The sequence below is a fragment of the Octopus bimaculoides genome, chromosome 12 (genome assembly GCF_046866305.1).
Source record: "Octopus bimaculoides isolate indiv1 chromosome 12, ASM4686630v1, whole genome shotgun sequence".
Classification (NCBI taxonomy): domain Eukaryota; kingdom Metazoa; phylum Mollusca; class Cephalopoda; order Octopoda; family Octopodidae; genus Octopus; species Octopus bimaculoides.
In genome coordinates this window covers 50,410,383-50,428,866 of record NC_142939.1, presented here as the reverse complement: position 1 = coordinate 50,428,866, position 18,484 = coordinate 50,410,383, and the positions used below count along the sequence as shown (strand labels likewise).

Genomic DNA, 18,484 nt, shown 5'->3' with positions numbered 1-18,484 from the left:
ATAGATGGTGGTGGGTAGTTGTTGGAATAAGGTCTCTGTTTGTTACTGTTGAAGTTATCGTTGTTGCTGTGGTTCTGGCGCCTGTTTCGGTCACCATCAGCATTCTTTCCAAGCCAATCCTGAACGGGATTTGTTTGAGAGTAGTTATTCCCAGGAGATTCCTTGTAACTGTTCTCGCGATATCTACTTAGAAATGAGTAAAGACCATCAATACTTCCATTCATAGCATTAATTTCTTTAGAAATATTACTTAAAGTGGTGCACGTTTTTTCATGTAAATCTCCACTTCTGAAATCTCGAGCACGAACTGAAGGGCAATCCCTACATAAGTGCCCAGTTTTACCACATCGAATGCATTCACCACGGTTGCCCATTCCGGGTTTGGCGTGTACTTTACTGTGGGACGGTTGTACCTTGAGGGTTGAGCCATTCCAGTCTTTATTGTTTAGATTTTCAACAGCTTTCATAGCATCTGTGCTTTCAGTAAAGTGGACGAATCCAAAGTCTTTGATAATGTCACATTCCACGACTTCACCATACTTGGCGAAGAGGTCCCATACTGATCTCTCACTGCTGCCCTTGGGCAAGTTGCCAACATATAATTTTGTGGTGCGTGGCATAATTCACGAATTACATACATATAGTTTTTAATACATAACACGAGTTGTGGTCTCTACAATATATCATGCAATTTTAGAAACAGGACCACATAAATATATGTGTGTGTGTGTGTGTGTGTTGTGCAACAAAATCACCTTGGCAGAAGTGAGATACCTTTTGGTTACCAATAAGTAGATGAATCGGTTATATATATATTAGGTATATACACACTTTATATGTATCATACACACAGTGTTATCAACAATATCAGTTTAAAAGAAAATACTATCAACTTATAGACATTATAAATAACAACATACACGTGTTTGAGCGAATGCAATTAATGTTCTTCACATTTGTTAATACAAGCAAGGTTTCCAAAACAATTGATACACGGTTCCTTGGAACTTTATCCAACAATTTACTTCCGGATTTCTGGAAATTGGTGCAGATTTCAAATTTCGAAAATCCAGACCGACGTCAACAGCTATGATTCTGGTGGCAATTCTGAAATTGTTTCAAGTCATTTGTGTTGTCTAATACAACCAATTAATAATTTTAATCAGTAGAAATATGTCTGTTTCGAAGTTCCGCTAATTACGTATTATTACGTATAATTACATATATACATGCATATATATATATATATATATATATATATATATATATATATATATATATATGTATATATATATATATATTTATATATATACACACACACACAGAAGTTACAGTTGTATAACTCTAAGTTCGACTTTAAGAGTTTGTTATAAAGAATAATCCCAAACTTTTTTGTTACGTTATTACACGAAATTGTGCAAGAGTGCCTTCTATTTCCAAAAAAGATTGTAACTGTTCAGTATGAGCTCAACCGGCATTAACTCCACGACATCAAAGACGTGTTACATGGCCATAGAACGTTTATAATTATTTTCTTTTTTTCTTTAAAGAAATACTTTTGCGATGTTATTTCATTCACCAAGGGCATTCCTAATGTGTGATGTAAATTATTGTCTCGAATAAATGAAAAAAAGAAATTAAAATATAAGGTAATGAAATGGAAATTCAAATCAAAGAGGTGTCATTTCGAAATGTAAAAATAAATTAGAAAAATAGGTTTTTGTGTAATAACGACCTGTTGTTCTTGCTTTGCATTTGTTTTTTTTTTCTTTTCGAATCTGATTATTTCATAAATGAATTGTAAACGGTGAAACAGATATTTAAAGTAACAACGATGATAATAAATAAGAATATTAAGAAGAAAACGAATACCGCGAGATTTCAAACTCAGTTGCCCTTACATATGTATATATCTATATATATCATATACGTATTTGGTTTTAGACGTAATGCTTCATATATATATATATATATATATATATATATATGTGTGTGTGTGTGTGTGTGTGTGTGTGTGTGTGTGTGTGTATGTATATATATATAAATGTGTGTGTGTGTAAGTTTATAGTTTGTGTGTGTGTGTGTAAGTTTATAGTTTGTGCGCAAGTTGTATGTGTTTGTACTTGTTCTTCTTCCTGCTTTTTCTCCGGAAAACGAAAAGACAAACAATCATCCCTTAAAAAGAAAAGACAGCAGTTCCACACCAGTTAATCGCACATCCATGCAACTACTTCTCGTATTATATAATATTTATGGTTATGTTATACTTTGTGCCAGCCAAAACAACAGAATATAGAAGCAAACCGTTTAGCTAGACGGCGAAAAAATTCAAGGCGATTAATAGTCGCTCCCTTTTACCTCAGTTTCCTGATATGAAATGGTCCCGCTTCCGCTTTGGAACACAAATAACGGTGACGTAGAACACATCTTCAACATTACAATCAATCTGATGTCTAAATTGCTATTTGCTTATGTCGCTGTTATTGTTGCTATTTCTCACTAAGTCATCCCTGACTCAGGGACACCTATAAGCGAAGGCATTGTATTTCTTCTTACTTTTTGGGGCCGTGGGATCCACTATTTAATTCTATTCTTTGTGAGCTGTGCTTTTGTGCGCGCGCACGTTTTATAGCCAAGAACGAAAAAACGATGTGTACACTCCCTCTCTAATTTTATTTTCCTTGCTCTTTCTTTCTTTCTTTCTTTCGCGTTGTTGGCACTCCGTCGCTTACGACGTCGAGGGTTCCAGTCGATCCGATCAACGGAACAGCCTGCTCATGAAATTAACGTGCAAGTGACTGAGCACTCCACAGACACGTGTACCCTTAACGTAGTTCTCGAGGATATTCAGCGTGACACAGTGTGACAACGCTGACCCTTTGAAATACAGGCACAACAGAAACAGGAAGTAAGAGTGAGTGAGAGAGTTGTGGTGAAAGAGTACAGCAGGGTTCGCCACCATCCCCTGCCGGAGCCTCGTGGAACTTTAGGTGTTTTCACTCAATAAACACTCACAACGCCCGGTCTGGGAATCGAAGCCGCGAGTCCGCTGCCCTAGCCACTGAGCCATTGCGCCTCCACATACACACACACACACACATATATATAAACACAACTATACAGTCCTGGTTAAGGAGAATGTCTTAGTGAAAGGAAGTAACTCAGCTATCAAGTCCATAGAGTTACTTCCCCTGATTAAAAAATGACAGCGACAGATTGCATTACGGGGGGAGGGAGGTAAGGGTGGAATCCGAATCAAGTGCGTTCTCTACGCAGAGAAGCCAGAAAAGAAGAAGGCTTAGAAGAACAAGGAGTAGAAGTAGCTGGGGAGAAGGAGAAGAATGATAAGGGGGAAAAAATGCGATGAAAAAGAATAAGGGAAAGAAGAACGAGAAGTGAAGGTAAAACAAGAAGAAAAAACGAAGAGAAAGAGAAGATAACAATTAGAAGGATGAAGCGGAGAAGGCTAAGATACAAACTAGATTTTCACCGTCATTCACACTTTTGTATATATATATATGAACATACATACTCATACACACAGACAGATACACAGAGAACTATACGTGCATGAAAATGAGATGCCTATACTGTTAAGTGTTTTATAGCTGCGAAACCCATGGTCACTGTATGACCGGCCATAACTTTTGCCTTCCAAAAAATACGAAAATAAGTTGCCCAGAAACATGGTCAGGGCTTTGCATCATGAAATGAAAGCTAGAGTAAATTTTGGTGGTAGGCTCTCTGAATCTTTTGCCGTGGAAAATGGAGTAAAGCAAGACCTTGATGCACCCACCCTCTTTGCGATATACTTTGGTGTTGTGCCACCACACGCTTTTTAAAACTCTAAGGAGGGTATTTACATAAAACATCGAACAACAGGGAATGTTTTAATCTAACCAGACTGAAATTTAAAACGAAGGTTTTTACTTCAGTCTTTAGTGAATTCTTATACGCTGACGATTGCGATCTTGTCAGTCATTCTGAAACAGGTCTGCAATCTCTTGTATCTGCATTTGGCTCAGCTTGTGATTATTTTGAATTGACCATCAACTTGAAAAAGAAAAAAAAAACAAAAAAAAAAGTTGTAATGTGGTCCTGTTTGTGACCCCCTAAACTTTTTGTCAAGGCTAAGTGACTTGAGGTTGTTGATTCGTTCATCTACCTTAGAAACTCATCTGCAAATTCAAAGGGCAGCACAAACATTTGGTGGTTTGGAGTCACGCGTTTGGCGTCAGCAACATATAAATAACAATACAAAGTTGGCTCTTTACAAATCATTTTGTAAATACAACATCCCTGTTGTATTTTGGTGAAACGGGAAGGTGGCGAACCGGCAGAAAACGTTAGCACGCCGGGCGAAATGCTTAACAGTATTTCGTCTGTCTTTATGTTCTGAGTTCAAATTCCGCCGAGGTCGACTTTGCCTTTCATCCTTTCGGGGTCGATAAATTAAGTACCAGTTGCGTACTGGGGATCGATCTAATAGACTGGACGCCTCCCCCAAAATTCTGGTCCTTGTGCCTAGAGCAGAAAAGATTCTTGTGAAACATGGACATGTTATGAAATACATTTTAAATTGTTAGAACATTTCCATCAAAAAATGTCTTCATCGCATTTAAAACATTAAATGGAGTTCTTTTACTCCAAACACAGATGTCCTTACATCTACAGGCATCACCTCAATTAAAGCTATGATTTTGAGGAACCAAATGAGATGGTGTGGCCGTATTGTTCGAATGGCGGATCAACGCACACCCAAGCAGCTGTTTTATAGTGAGCTTGCAGAGGGGAAACGCTATCGGCGTAAACCTAAAACAGGTTTAAAGACGGCATAAGGACTATTATGAAGTCACTTGGAATGGATCCAGAGGACATAGAAACCCTTGCTTCGGATCGAGCTGGATGGCGAACAAAAGTGTGGAATGGGGTGAAAGCGTTTGAAGAAGCCAGGAAAACACATGCAAGACTCAAGAGAGATTTAAGGAAGAACGTTACGATCGGGAAGGTGAATCACAATGACATTTTTATGTGCACAGTTTGTGACAAACCATGCTTTCTTTAGATGGACTCAAATCTCATTTGCGAACCCATGGAAAACGAACCTCCACCAACTATTCTGCCCATGCATCTGTGCACACCTTTCAGTGCAATGTATGCCAGAAGGTTTGCAAATCTAACGGAGGCCTCAAAAGACATTTTAAGATCCACAAAGATCAGAACTTATCTGCAGCTCTTGTTGGCCCAAATCGGATGTGCAATCTATGTGGGTGTCTTTTCAAAACATTGTCTGGTTTAAAAAGAGCCACATCAGATGCCATGATGGTTCTAAAGTGTAGGTACAGGAGGTGGTCAAACTCTGCATAAGGAGCAGACAACCACCATATATATATATATATATATATAAGGGCATTAACTATATAGTAATGCCTCACGCTTAGAGGGACTAAATAAGTCAAAAACTACCAAAAAATAAGCAACATATTTACCGAAAGCGAGGAAATGCAGCTTTCAAAATTAATCTCTTAAAAACATTTAACTTAACGGTAAACCACTGGTTTCTCAATCAATACAGTAAAACTGTGAAGTAACCTGCATCTTTTGTTCTTCAGTACACGTATGGTCGAGATACATAAAAAATAAACAAGAATCAACATACCACGATGTAGCCACCACAGTACGATGACTTCTGTCCATAATTATATATCCGTGAAAGAGATTTGAATTTATCCGGTTGCATCTCAGTAACATGTGCTTATACAGAATAATATTCAGCACTGAATATATTCTAATTATTTATAATATAATATAGGATAAAATCTTTATAAGAATTTATGCAACCGGATAAATTCAAATCTCATTCACGGATATATAATTATGGACAGAAGTCATCGTACTGTGGTGGCTACATCGTGGTATGTTGATTCTTGTTTATTTTTATGTGTCTCGACCATACGTGTACTGATGAACAAAAGATGCAGCTTACTTCACAGTTTTACTGTATTGATTGAGAAACCAGTGGTTTGCCGTTAAGTTAAATGTTTTTAAGAGATTAATTTTGAAAGCTGCATTTCCTCGCTTTCGGTAAATATGTTGCTTATTTTTTGGTAGTTTTTGACTTATTTAGTCCCTCTAAGCGTGAGGCATTACTATATAGTTAATGCCCTTATATAAATTATATATATTTATGGAAAAAAATGATGAGTTTTTTTTCATTATGAGGTTCTTTCACGCTGACTACTTGATAAATTCTTATAAATATTTTATCCTATATTATATTATTATTATTATTATTATTATTATTATTATTATATATATATATATATATATATATATAGTCGCCATGATAGATCGCTGACCACGACATTTAGATTTTTTTCTCCTTATTTCTTTCTGTTGAAGAGCGTAGCTCGAAACGTTAAAGACTTTCTCTATTCCCGAGCGTTAAACTGATACATCCTTTTGTTGTTTACACCACCTGTCCTCGTCTGTTGTTGTTTTTTTCGTAAATTCTCCCATATATATATACACAGCTATATCCGTTTAGTTTTGTTTGGGTAGAAGCTACAGAATGCACTCATAAAAGCTCCAATGCTTCTCTTTGTCGTCTACCACCCGTTAATTTCATCTTTCAGGGTAATCCGATGGTATGGTTATACATTGTGGAACTCTTTTCAGCTTAGGATAAATCTAATAATAACAATGATAACTTTTGTATGGAAATTTATAGGCTTTATTATTGCATCACAACATGTTCCTGTACCCCATACGTTCATTGGATAACAAATTTCCATATTCATAAAATACTGTTTAAGATCACTGTTAATATTTTAAACTTGAAATACATGTACTGTTTTACACCAATGAAAATATTCCATTCGATTGTCGGAAGTTTCTTGCGACTCGTCATATATAAACAAAGGAAGAAGGAAAATACAAAAAAGGAAAAACACACCAAAAAGGTCATATCTCCACATCAACTTGGTGGTGTGTTTTATGGAGGAACAAATATAGATAAAACAAAAAGTCAATCCTACACTTTCAATTCAAAATAACATAAAATAAGTAGGTAAAGAGTATAATATTCAGACAATAGTCTGGCAGTGAAGCTTGTTAAAATAAGATTGTGGATTATAGTCTCTCGGTTGCATGCTGTTGTATTGATAAGTACAAAAAGTAATTTATTTAAAAGGTATAATGTTTAATGTTATATAAGTAAATTTAGTTTAAGATGAAAAATATATTCATAGACGATTCTTGAAAACATTTCTTGAATTTTCATTTAAAACTTCGTGTCTCCTGTTTTATTCGTTTCATTAGCAGAGCTTGGACCTAGAAATACAATGAGAAAACGATATAAAATATTAATTTTTATACCTTGCAATTCCCAGACCTTATACATACATACATACAATATTGTTTTATTCTTTTATTCTTTTATCCTTTTGTTTCAATTATTTTGACTGCGGCCATACTGGAGCACCGCCTTTTAGTCGAAGAAACTGACCCTTGGACTTATTCTTTGTAACCCTAGTACCTATTCTATCGGTTTCTTTTGCCGAACCGCTAGATTACAGGGACGTAAACATACCGTCATCGATTGTCAAGAGATGGTGGAGGGACAAACACAAATATATATATATATATATATATATATATATATACGACAGGCTTCTTTCAGTTTTCGTCTACCAAATCCACTTGCAAGGCTTTGGTCAGCCAGAAGCTATAGTAGAAGACACTAACCCAAGGTGCCACGCATTGGAACTGAACCCGGAACCATGTGGTTCGTAAGCTAGCTACTTACCACGCAGCCACTTCTACGCCTATTTAATAAAGTTATTTTTAATATGCTGTTGAAATAGAGTAAGATTAACTTTTATTATTAATTAAGAATATATTTCTACAATGAATGTTTACATTCTAAGGTGGCGAGCTGGCAGAAACGTTAGTGCACCGGGCGAAATATGGAGCAGTATTTATTATTAATTTTCTCTTTCAGCTTTAATTAACTTGCTTTCTGCACTTTTTAACTTTTCCTTTATAGTTACTTTCCTTTTCTTTTTAGTTAATTATTTAACCAGGCTAGTTCATTAATGTGTTATATGCTTCAGATATGTGCATCTAAATTTATTGGGGCAGGAATATAGTCATTTTTGGCTGTGTCTCTATGGTCAGACCAGAGAGCATGTAGTAAGGCTGTCCAGAAAAGGCATTGGTTAAAAGTGCTTATATTCTAAATTTACTTTTTAAATTTCAAAATTAATTAAAAGGGATTTTTCATAAATCAAATTTATTGAGTTGGCCACTAAGTTACCGCGGTTTTTTTTAATTTTGGAATTTAATGCGATTTAAAATTTTGGAATCTATTTTTCTCGAGAATTCTATTTCTGAATCATTTTGGAATCTATTCTGTTTTTTGTTTTTTTCTAGTTATTTTTAGTTAACTTTTGTTTATTTTCAGATCATTGAAATGAAATGTCAAGTTAAGAAAAACGAGCATTTTCGAGGCCGCAAAAGCTGCTCGCGACATTTGTGTTGTGTATGGAGAGGGTGCCGTAGCTGAAAGAACCGCTTGTGATTGGTATGCCAAGTTCAAAATGGAAACTTTGACTTCAAAGACGCACCTCGTTCTGGCCGTCCAGTTGAGTTCGATGAAGGGCGATGAAACCAACTTTTGCTCGAAAATTCTCGTCACGTTTATAATTTTCGATAAGATTAGTATTACATTTCTTTTTAATAATATTGTTTAACATTTTTCTATCTTGATATAATAAATATTTTTATATACATTCATTTGTTATTTATTGTTGGTTGATATATACATTCATTTTATTATTATTATTGTTGTATTTTGACCTGAAGATTAGCTATATTTTTGAATAGAATTGATTTTCGATCGATTTAATCGATTTGATTATATTTTATTTTCTATTTGAAAACTTGGTTATGAAACACGTGTAGTCGTTTTATTATAATTATTCTATAATTTTTACTTTGTATTTTATTATAATTATTTATCGTGTATTTACTTATTAATTTTTTCTATATGTGACTCTGGATTTTCATGGATGAGTTCATGAACTTTGGTTCTTTTTTCTAAATTATATATATATATATATATATATATATATATATATACACTCAAAATATATGCACAGATGTTACTGCTGACGATGAAGATGATGATGGCAACAACGACAGCGCTGTTGATATTTTTGTTTGCGTCTATCATGGTGTCGATAGCAGTGGTGTTGGTGGAAATTATATTTGTGATTATCACCATCATAACAATACTGGTGTTGGTTTTGGTAGTTGTAGAAATAAGAAATACCAAATCTCACTTACCTCTGCTCGTGGTAACATTCCACAAATTCATTCTCTTTCGTTCATAGATATACTTTCTGATGACATCTCTAGTATCTTTCTTGTACACACAATAGAACATGAAGATAAACGATCCTTGTAGTGTATTGAAGATGACAAAAAGAAATTTAAACATTTCGGCCGCTCCGCCAAACGCGAAGAATGCTAAAGTCAGGCATATTCCAAAGAGGAAAAAAAGACCAATGATACCAAAAACACGTACTTTTCTTGCTTTGTGTTCAAATTCCTTCTTATTTTTCATTAAGATAAGACGCCAGATAATGAGAAAAAATATTGAAAGGTTGATTATGAGAAAGATTGACACAGGAGACAGAAAAGCAGCGTAGAAAGATGTCTTGGATAACCAACAGCTACAAATAAAAATAAAAATAAAATAAGACATTTACGAAATGAAATTCGTCAAATATTCAATCAATTAACTGAAATGTCACAGAGAGATTAAGGTGAAGTGACGATAAAACTTCTTCATATCAGTTTGACCCGGCACATTATGGAATTAGTGTGCCAAATAAATGGACTATCAATGTGCTAGTCCTCTGGCTGGCGGGGGTCTTCACAGTATGTCCTACAAAATCAATGATTAGCGTTTTCCTCAGTCAGGAAAATCGTAGTCAGGTTATTCATTTAACGTTGTTGAGTTGTTTTAATGTTGCATCATTATATCCAAATATACAGGCTCAATTAGAGCTGATGGTATGCGTCCAGACGGATTAACTTCTTTCTAATGGCAATAAGGCAAGCGTCAGTTTGTTTTAACGAATTTTAGCCGCAATCATTGGTGGAAATACCGTCACCATCATATCTTGTTTCAAGAATCCCAAATTTTAGTACAAATAGATTTTAATTAGTTATTGATACACTATATTCTATGTTATGTAATAATTAAGTTGAATATGCAATATTTTGTTTTGGTTTTGTATGTTACTTTTTTTTTTTTTTTTTTTTTTTTAAGTTTCAGCTTAGAGCTGCGGCCATGCTGATGCACCACATCATTAGATATTTAGTTTTAGATTGAATTGAGAACAAATGAGATCATTGATACTCATAGTTCTCAGAAAAAATGCATTAACGATGTTAGTGAAGGAGGCTTGTTATCAGCAACGAAAGTCACGGTATTAGTTTGATGGTACATATCTCCTATTTTATAGTACTAAGTATATAAATAAGTCTTGCAAAATATTAGTTGAGGAGACCAGAGTACAGATATGAATAAAACAATAATACTTACACTTGTGCAATTCTTATGTAATTGTTTGTATGATTGGTTGCCAGAGTGAGTACGACAATGCCTGCTGGAAGACCTGTCAACAATATTTGCGTACATATTAATTTTAAAAATCATAAATGAGGGGCTTCTGAATCGATTCAATTGACTGTTTTTGTCTTTGATTTTTGTTTGTTCGTTTGTTTTTTTTTTGTCCAGGAAATATGTCTAGTTCAAAAGAAATTACTACTTTATTTCCTACCATTCTCAGGTTTGACAGCTATGACTGGGTTCAGCTTTTGTGGCATGGTGCAGAGTCTTGTTGCCAGACATAAGGTTTTCAAGCAGCCACTCTCTTGACCTAGGGCACCACTACCTCCTCCAGGTACTTGATGTTGGCCTCCGTGTTGAGTCTGAGGCAGTGTGGGAAGATGAATGGAGGTATAACGTCGCCATCACTAGTAATCACTCGAAACACCCTGATGTTGACCGGATGTTTGATTTTTATCACTCTCGGCACATGTTCGTATTGGTACATGTTCGTATTGGAGCTTCCAGTGCTTCGTATTGGAGCTTCTGGCGCGAATGCCAAGCAGTATAGAATGTTGTTTCCAAATTTCTGGTAGAGTGAATTGCATCATGGTGGTGTTTTTCTCACAGACGGTGCTCAACTGACCCTACCATACAGTGTAGTCGACAAAATCAAAAACCAACAATGCACATGCACAAAATTAAAAATATAAAATTGCAACAATTTACCCATCGCACCCTGTATATATATATAAGTTTCTATGCTTTCGTCAATGTGCTAAAATTAGCAGCTAAACTTCTTTAAATCCTTTTTTACAATCTTGAAAACCGGAAGAACAAATTGAGCAATGTACTGTTTGATACATTGATAGAACATCTTCAGTCAGTTCTGACCCATCGACTCTAACTTAATGCTAAACAACATCAGCAAAGAAATGTTTTCACTCAGAGTTTAATTCTCCTGGATTTGTGAGCCTGGATTTCATTGTGAGACAGGGTTGTGCTCTAGACTGGGATTTGAAACAACACAATTTTAATTTCTAGCTTCAAAAGTATTTTAGGATATCGTAAGATTGGTAATAATGTAAATATCTTGCATACTTTACAGCAGTGATTGTCAAATACTTTCAGTGGCAGTAGAAGAGATACAACGGAGATACAGATATAACGGAGCAAAATAAAGACTGGACGCCTATTCAGTAACATCCACTTAAAGAATGCTAAAAGACGTAATTTACACAACTTAAGAGTTCAAATCCCATCGTGGTCAAATTTTCTTTTCAACATTTTTGGTTCAATGAAATAAATAAGAACGATATGTTGGGTTCGAGTAATTCAAGAAAAGGTTTTCGCGTCAGCTAACTCCCAATTGCGAAACTGAAATACTGAGAATGAATTTGTTTACTTGTGTGTGAGAGTGTATGTGTGTGTGTGTGTGTGTGTGTGTGTGTTTGCGCGTGTGTGTATTCGTGTGTATGGGAGGGGGATGATAAAAATATGTGCATAAAAGATAAAGTTAGAGACAGAGAGAGACAGTAAATCATTATACATACACCAAGCACAAATGGAACTCCTCATCAAAATATATTCCTTGTATGCTTTGAATACAACAATCACTGACAGACAAACGTGAACTGCTTCTACAGTCATCCACATGACAGTTGTCAAAAGGAAGTAGTGTAACAGAGCAGCCACTGCCTGCAATAATAATAATAACAATCAGAACAATAATTTTTAACATTGATATATGGTCTCATATATATATATATATATATATATATATATATATATAGGAAAATTTACGAAAGAAACAACAGACGAAGACAGGTGGTGTAAACAACAAATGAATGTATTAGTTTAACGCTCGGGAGTAGAGAAAGTCTGTGACGTTTCGAGCCTACGCTCTTCAACTGAAAGGAACACAGAAAGAAACAAGGAGAGAAACAAGGAGAAAAAAATATATAAATGTAGTAGTCAGCGATCTATCATGGCGAATATATATATATATAATTTGACTATTTCGGTGTTACAGCTTGATTGACGCTTTGTATTATCGAACCTAGAAAGGATGAAAATCAAAATAGATCTTATCAAAATTTTAGCACAAATCTTCAATATAGAGAGGAATTTCCGTATCCGGAATGTTTGCCGCAGGAAAATTCGTCTCAGGATTTTGGGCCAAATCGGAAATTTTGCCGCAAGACAATTTCACCGAAAAAAAGATGAATTGCTCCCTTGGTATATAATTGTTTTAACCAACTTATCTGTAATATTATTAGAGAAACCAATAAGAAGGGGTAAAGTAATTTCTTTACTCATTTAAATTTTCTTTATTCATTCAACAAATTTTTTTATGTATAGCCAATCCATTACAATGGTCTCTCAAGTGGGAATTAGCAGAGACGGTGTTAAATTAGTTGGTGATCTTAACTTTCTTTATAGGATAGATAGAAAATACGTTGAAAAAACATATTGGAAATGTGAAAATAAAGAATGTGAAGCAAAAGTGCATGCCGTGCTGGAAAATGATAATTTATCTGGAATATGGAAAACATTCGGCGAGCATTGGCATTCTTCTCATTCTTCAAAACCAAAAGTTTACATAGCAAAAACGAAACTGAAATCAGTAGCTACTAATTCAAAAAACTTTTATACGGTCATTAATTGCAGAAAATTTCATCTAGTTTAGACAATAATGCATTGTCACTGATGCCGATGTCATCGCATGTGTGTCGCAATATTAGAAGTCGGAGGTAGAAGGAAAACCAAGCTCCCCCGATCCCAACCGGAAGAAATTGGTATATAATACCTGAAGAATATACTTGTAACCCAGTGTCACTCTGATGGCACGCGCTGCTCAATAATAATAATAATAATAATAATAATAATAATAATAATAATAATAATAATAATAATAATAATACAGAAAATTGCACTACTGGGCACTGCACGCATCCTACGCAAAACACTTTCAATACAGTAACCATAAGAGCATCACAGCAAACCACAGCACATACCCAAGGCACACAGAGCTGCGCTCGGTAGTGAAGTGAAAGCACGTTATAAAAATAAAACTACTGAACAATAATAATAATAATAATAATAATAATAATAATAATGTTTGCCCTAGTAGATAAAAGGGCGCAAAGTTATACGATAAAATTCGACAAATATTGAACTAGAGGATTGTATAGACATATGGGGTGAGAGAGAGGTTTATATAAAGATGAGCGGAGGTGTGGAAGACATTATACAACATACATTTTGACGGATTAAAAATTGATCATTAATTACTTGGTCATAAAAATTATGCCATCTTTCGCAACAGAACATTGGGCAAATTGAAGACAACCAGGATAAACGATGCAAACATTACACATAATATTTATTGAGGTTAAGTCCGACAGAGCCGCAGCGTGGGCTATTATTGGAAAACGAAAAACTATTTGATGTAGTTAAGTATTGTTCATGACGTATAACATTAAACAAAATATGTAATGGTTTAAATGTTTTCACTTACCTTACAAACAGCCGTTATTTTCGCGATGTATACTTGCATTCCAATAAGGAAGATAAGATTAGTGACAGCCAAAGAAATGCACAAGTTTACTAAAATCTTTGAAGCCATTAATTTCCACAACTTCCTGAAATAATGAAAAACGAAATATTTCATTTGTTGAAGCACAAATCTCTTAGATAGAAATATCATTCAATGCATAAATATTAAGTACGAGTGTGTGCATCTGTGATGTTCATTTGAAATATAAATGCTATGCTTAATTTATGTGACATATATGTGTACAAACGGCGTTGTTTAAAACATCTGTGTTAAATAGCTTGTATGAAATATAAAACATTATATTTCATACTAATTGTGCTCATTGTATAGGTTTTGCTGTTTACGATATCAATTCCTTATTCTTTTTTTCTTCTTTCTTTTTCGCCCTTTCAAAGCCTAGCCAGGCTCATGGGCCCGGTTTCCCGGTTTCTCACCAGCTTTTGAGAATTTCACAAAACGATGGATACTGGTCCTCTACATTTGAACAGTTCATCAAAGAAAATAAAAAAATGAAATGCTTACTTGAAATAAACATGGACTATTACTGTAAGAATGAGAAAGACAAATGATATTCCACAGCCGACGTTTGATATAATAGATAAGAGTTGAGTATTCTTTACATTTCCTTCATTTTGGTAGACGTCCTGCAATAAAAACAGTTTAGCTCATCTTAATCTTTCTTTCTTATGTTAGTTAATAATTATATACATTATGAGAATATATAATATTGGTGTAGAAGGGGAAAGCTACTGTGTGCTGCATTAGTAATGTTCTTAACACTGACAATGATAGAAACAACATTAGAAACAATTTAATCTCCGTCCTGGTGATTTCAAGAGATGCTAAAACTGTCATGGAGTGAACTTACTTGCTGTGTTCAAAATTCCTACCGGTTAAAATATTTACCATAAATAGAGGTATGTTTTACTGTTGTAGGTAGCAGAGGTGTTGTACAACTGACAGGTATTGGATACATATGCATTATTGAGATGAATGTCTCAGGTGGGAAACGCTATGCACGAGACGAAAGGTCTTGTAAAAGAATCATGAAAAGATCAAATGTTTAATGCCCAAACAGCAAACATGTTTTGTGTGCTATGAAGATCTGTAATATCTTAAATGCATCTCTGTCAGTTACATGACCATTCCCATGGTCTCAGCATAATTGAAGATTATAAAATCAAGAGAGATCACTCTCACAATCCCCATCCCCTTCACATCAATGTTGGAGAAATGCTCATGTACGGCATTGAGAATGGTAACTTCGGTCATGTAAAAGACACAATTCCGAGTTTAAAACTATAAACAACAGCAAAGGCAACAAGAAAACTGACTTTTTACAATATGTCAACCTCACTTATTTACCAAGATACTCTCTAATACAAAGTCTTGAGGGTATGTTATTATATAACTCTTTAAAATCATTAATGCATAGCATAACTGCCAAATTAAGGTAATTCACAACTTGTCATAATGTTACCAACCATTAATAGTGCAAAACTTGTAAGATGGTTGCAGAAACAAAGTACTTTCTCTCCTGGTACATATTTGTGTGCATTGCAGCCTTTTGTTGACCAATGAGGATCCTGCCCAGGGGTCTCATCCCAGTAAACACACTGTGGGTTGGTGGCATTCTGAAAAAATTCAAATTCAAATAATTGAATCAGATTACTTTGTAATTGTAATTAAAATACATGTAACTACACTGTGGCTTTCCTGATTTGACTGGCAAAACATCGAATAGACCACGGTCATCAATGTTTGGTTGTTATCGGCATTATGAATCCAAAATCACTGTTTGTGAAATAACTGACCACTCTTTATTGTTTATAAATATATGCATATTCTCATAATTTATAACATATCGTCATAGCAAAGGAAGAAGAAACTGGACAGTGTAGTTCTCGATATATTAAATGAAATATGAAATAATATGATGTTGATGGCGTGTGTGTGTTTCATTATAGGTCTACTTGGTCAGGAATGGCATGCAGATAAACTACAACAATCGGAACCAGATGAAATCTCCATCAAAACTTTATACTGAAAGTACACAGCTACAACCTAAATATGCTATATACAAACATACAAAAAGCAACTGACAGGTTACACTAAAATACAACACAAACAATCAAAAACGTATCTTGGGATTAAAAGAATATTTCCACCAACACACACACAATATTTGCAAGAATAATGATATAATAAGTTATAATTCTGAACATAGTAACAACCACGGTGGGTAATGCAAGATTAAAGCCAGAAGATTAATTGAAGATTAAAGACATAAGATTAACTGAAGAATACAACCAGCAACATGAAGCATTAAAATATACGTGTACATATCTGCATCTACATCATATATATATATATATATATATATATATATATATATATATATATGTGTGTGTGTGTGTGTGTGTGTGTGTGTGTGTGTGTGTGTGTGTGTGTGTGTGTGTATTCGGCTTACAAAAGAATAAGTCCTGGGATCGATTTGTTCGACTAAAGGTCGTGCTCCAGCATGGCTGCAGTTAAATTACCGAAGCAAGTAAAAGAATATATATTAATCACAGTTACGTGATTTGTGGAAAAACACGCAGTGATACATTACATCTTTATAGATTCCATCCAAGGATTATTATTGTTGTTGTTGTTGTTGTTGTTATTATTATTATTATTATTATTATTATTATTATTATTATTATTATTATTATTATTATTATTATTATTATTATACATTACATGGGTATAACTTGATGGAACCCCGAAAAACTGACTCACTTGTCAGCATTGTTAGATTACGGCCGGCATAATGGAATAGGAGGAGTTTTATTTACATATTCAAAACGTTTCCCGTAACCAAACTATATATATATATATATATATATATATATATATATATATATATATATATATATACCACGCAGTAAACATTAGATATATTTGTGATTTAAATTATATTAAATAAATTAGTATTTTATTGTTAATTCTGACAATTATTACCAAGAAGATTAAAAATAATTCTTAGTGGATATTATAATAAAAAATTTTTTTAATGTATTGTACACTTGTGTTGTTATTATAATATTCACTAAGGAATTATTTTTTAAATCTTCTTGGTAATAATTGTCAGAATTAACAATTAAATAAAACTAAAACCTCTCCTACAAATATCGCAATCTCTAATGCCGAAACCACTCCAATAAATAAGTTACTACTACTACTACTACTACTACTACTACTACTACTACTACTACTACTACTACTACTACTACTACTACTACTACTACTACTGTAGGTCATTGTGGTTCATATGACCTTCGAATGAAACGTTAACAAAAACTATAGCAATAACAGATGCGTAAATATTACCTTATATTTTAAATTGAATGAAATGGTAACTGGTTCATCAAGCTTGGTTATTTGAATGTTAGGAAATTTTGAAGCAATAATATGACTGTTAATTTTAGAGATTCTTTCGTTTCTAGATTTTTGTATTACCTGTAAGGAGAAATCATTAATTAAATTGATATATTCAATAGAAGAAAAGTTTAATACGCAGTTAAAGTATGAAACCAGTGTTAGTGTTGTACTTCAACATTTTTTTTTATTTAGTACAACAACTAAACACAATATATTACAATATATTACATGCGGGTTCAAAGCTGAGGCTTGTACTTGCTATAAGGAATGGATAATTTGCTTTACATCTGCTAACAACTAGTCAGCTGCAAGAACACAAATATGAAATTTTTGTTCCATACCGTATATAGTTTATCATCACGCATGGAGGAGAATGAGACCCTTGAAACGGATGACCGTTCTTCGGCTTTTAGGTGGTTTAAAATATTATTTGGTAATGAAATATAATTCATTAGAGATATATCTTCCAATTGTAGATCTGAATATGATGAGTTATATACCTGGTGGAGGAAAATGAAAAAAAAAAAAAAAAGATTGAAATTGATAAGTACAAAACACATTTACTAATAAATTCAAATTACGATGAATGTAAACAAACAAACGAAGTTTGCTTTAGAAGCGTTGAGATGTCTTAGAAAGTTAAAGAAGTGATTTTAAATTCTCAAACGCAGAATAATGCTAATAATATAGCCTGAACAGGAAAACTACCCCTATTTTGCAGAAAAATGTGTTGGCGGCGGCCGCCAACACTTTTTCTGCAAAATAGCTGAAGCTAACACTCATCCCGGTTTAGGAAATGTTCAAGCAAACCAGCTGGATGTGCCTCAATGTCAGATCATCCCGTGATGTGATCGACCTGGTGCGCTTTTGATTCGGTGTCA

General features: G+C 34.1%; 2 protein-coding genes across 2 annotated transcripts in view; both read right to left on the bottom strand.

Moving 5' to 3' along the window:
* Positions 1–4,079, bottom strand: part of LOC106872684 (uncharacterized) — a 5,366-nt gene extending 1,287 nt beyond the window's left edge. The window contains exon 1 of the mRNA XM_014919758.3: positions 1–4,079. This exon is cut by the window's left edge and continues 1,287 nt beyond it. Coding sequence (XP_014775244.1) covers positions 1–620 — 620 coding nt within the window. The 5' untranslated portion in view covers positions 621–4,079.
* A 3,081-nt stretch (positions 4,080–7,160) lies between these two features.
* Positions 7,161–18,484, bottom strand: part of LOC106872685 (uncharacterized) — a 68,072-nt gene continuing 56,748 nt past the window's right edge. The window contains exons 17-25 of the mRNA XM_089361048.1: positions 17,945–18,103; positions 17,553–17,681; positions 15,665–15,814; positions 14,703–14,824; positions 14,142–14,265; positions 12,175–12,319; positions 10,616–10,688; positions 9,349–9,737; positions 7,161–7,332 (exon numbers count right to left, since the gene is read on the bottom strand). Coding sequence (XP_089217174.1) covers positions 7,283–7,332; positions 9,349–9,737; positions 10,616–10,688; positions 12,175–12,319; positions 14,142–14,265; positions 14,703–14,824; positions 15,665–15,814; positions 17,553–17,681; positions 17,945–18,103 — 1,341 coding nt within the window. The 3' untranslated portion in view covers positions 7,161–7,282. The remainder of the gene's footprint in view (positions 7,333–9,348; positions 9,738–10,615; positions 10,689–12,174; positions 12,320–14,141; positions 14,266–14,702; positions 14,825–15,664; positions 15,815–17,552; positions 17,682–17,944; positions 18,104–18,484) is intronic.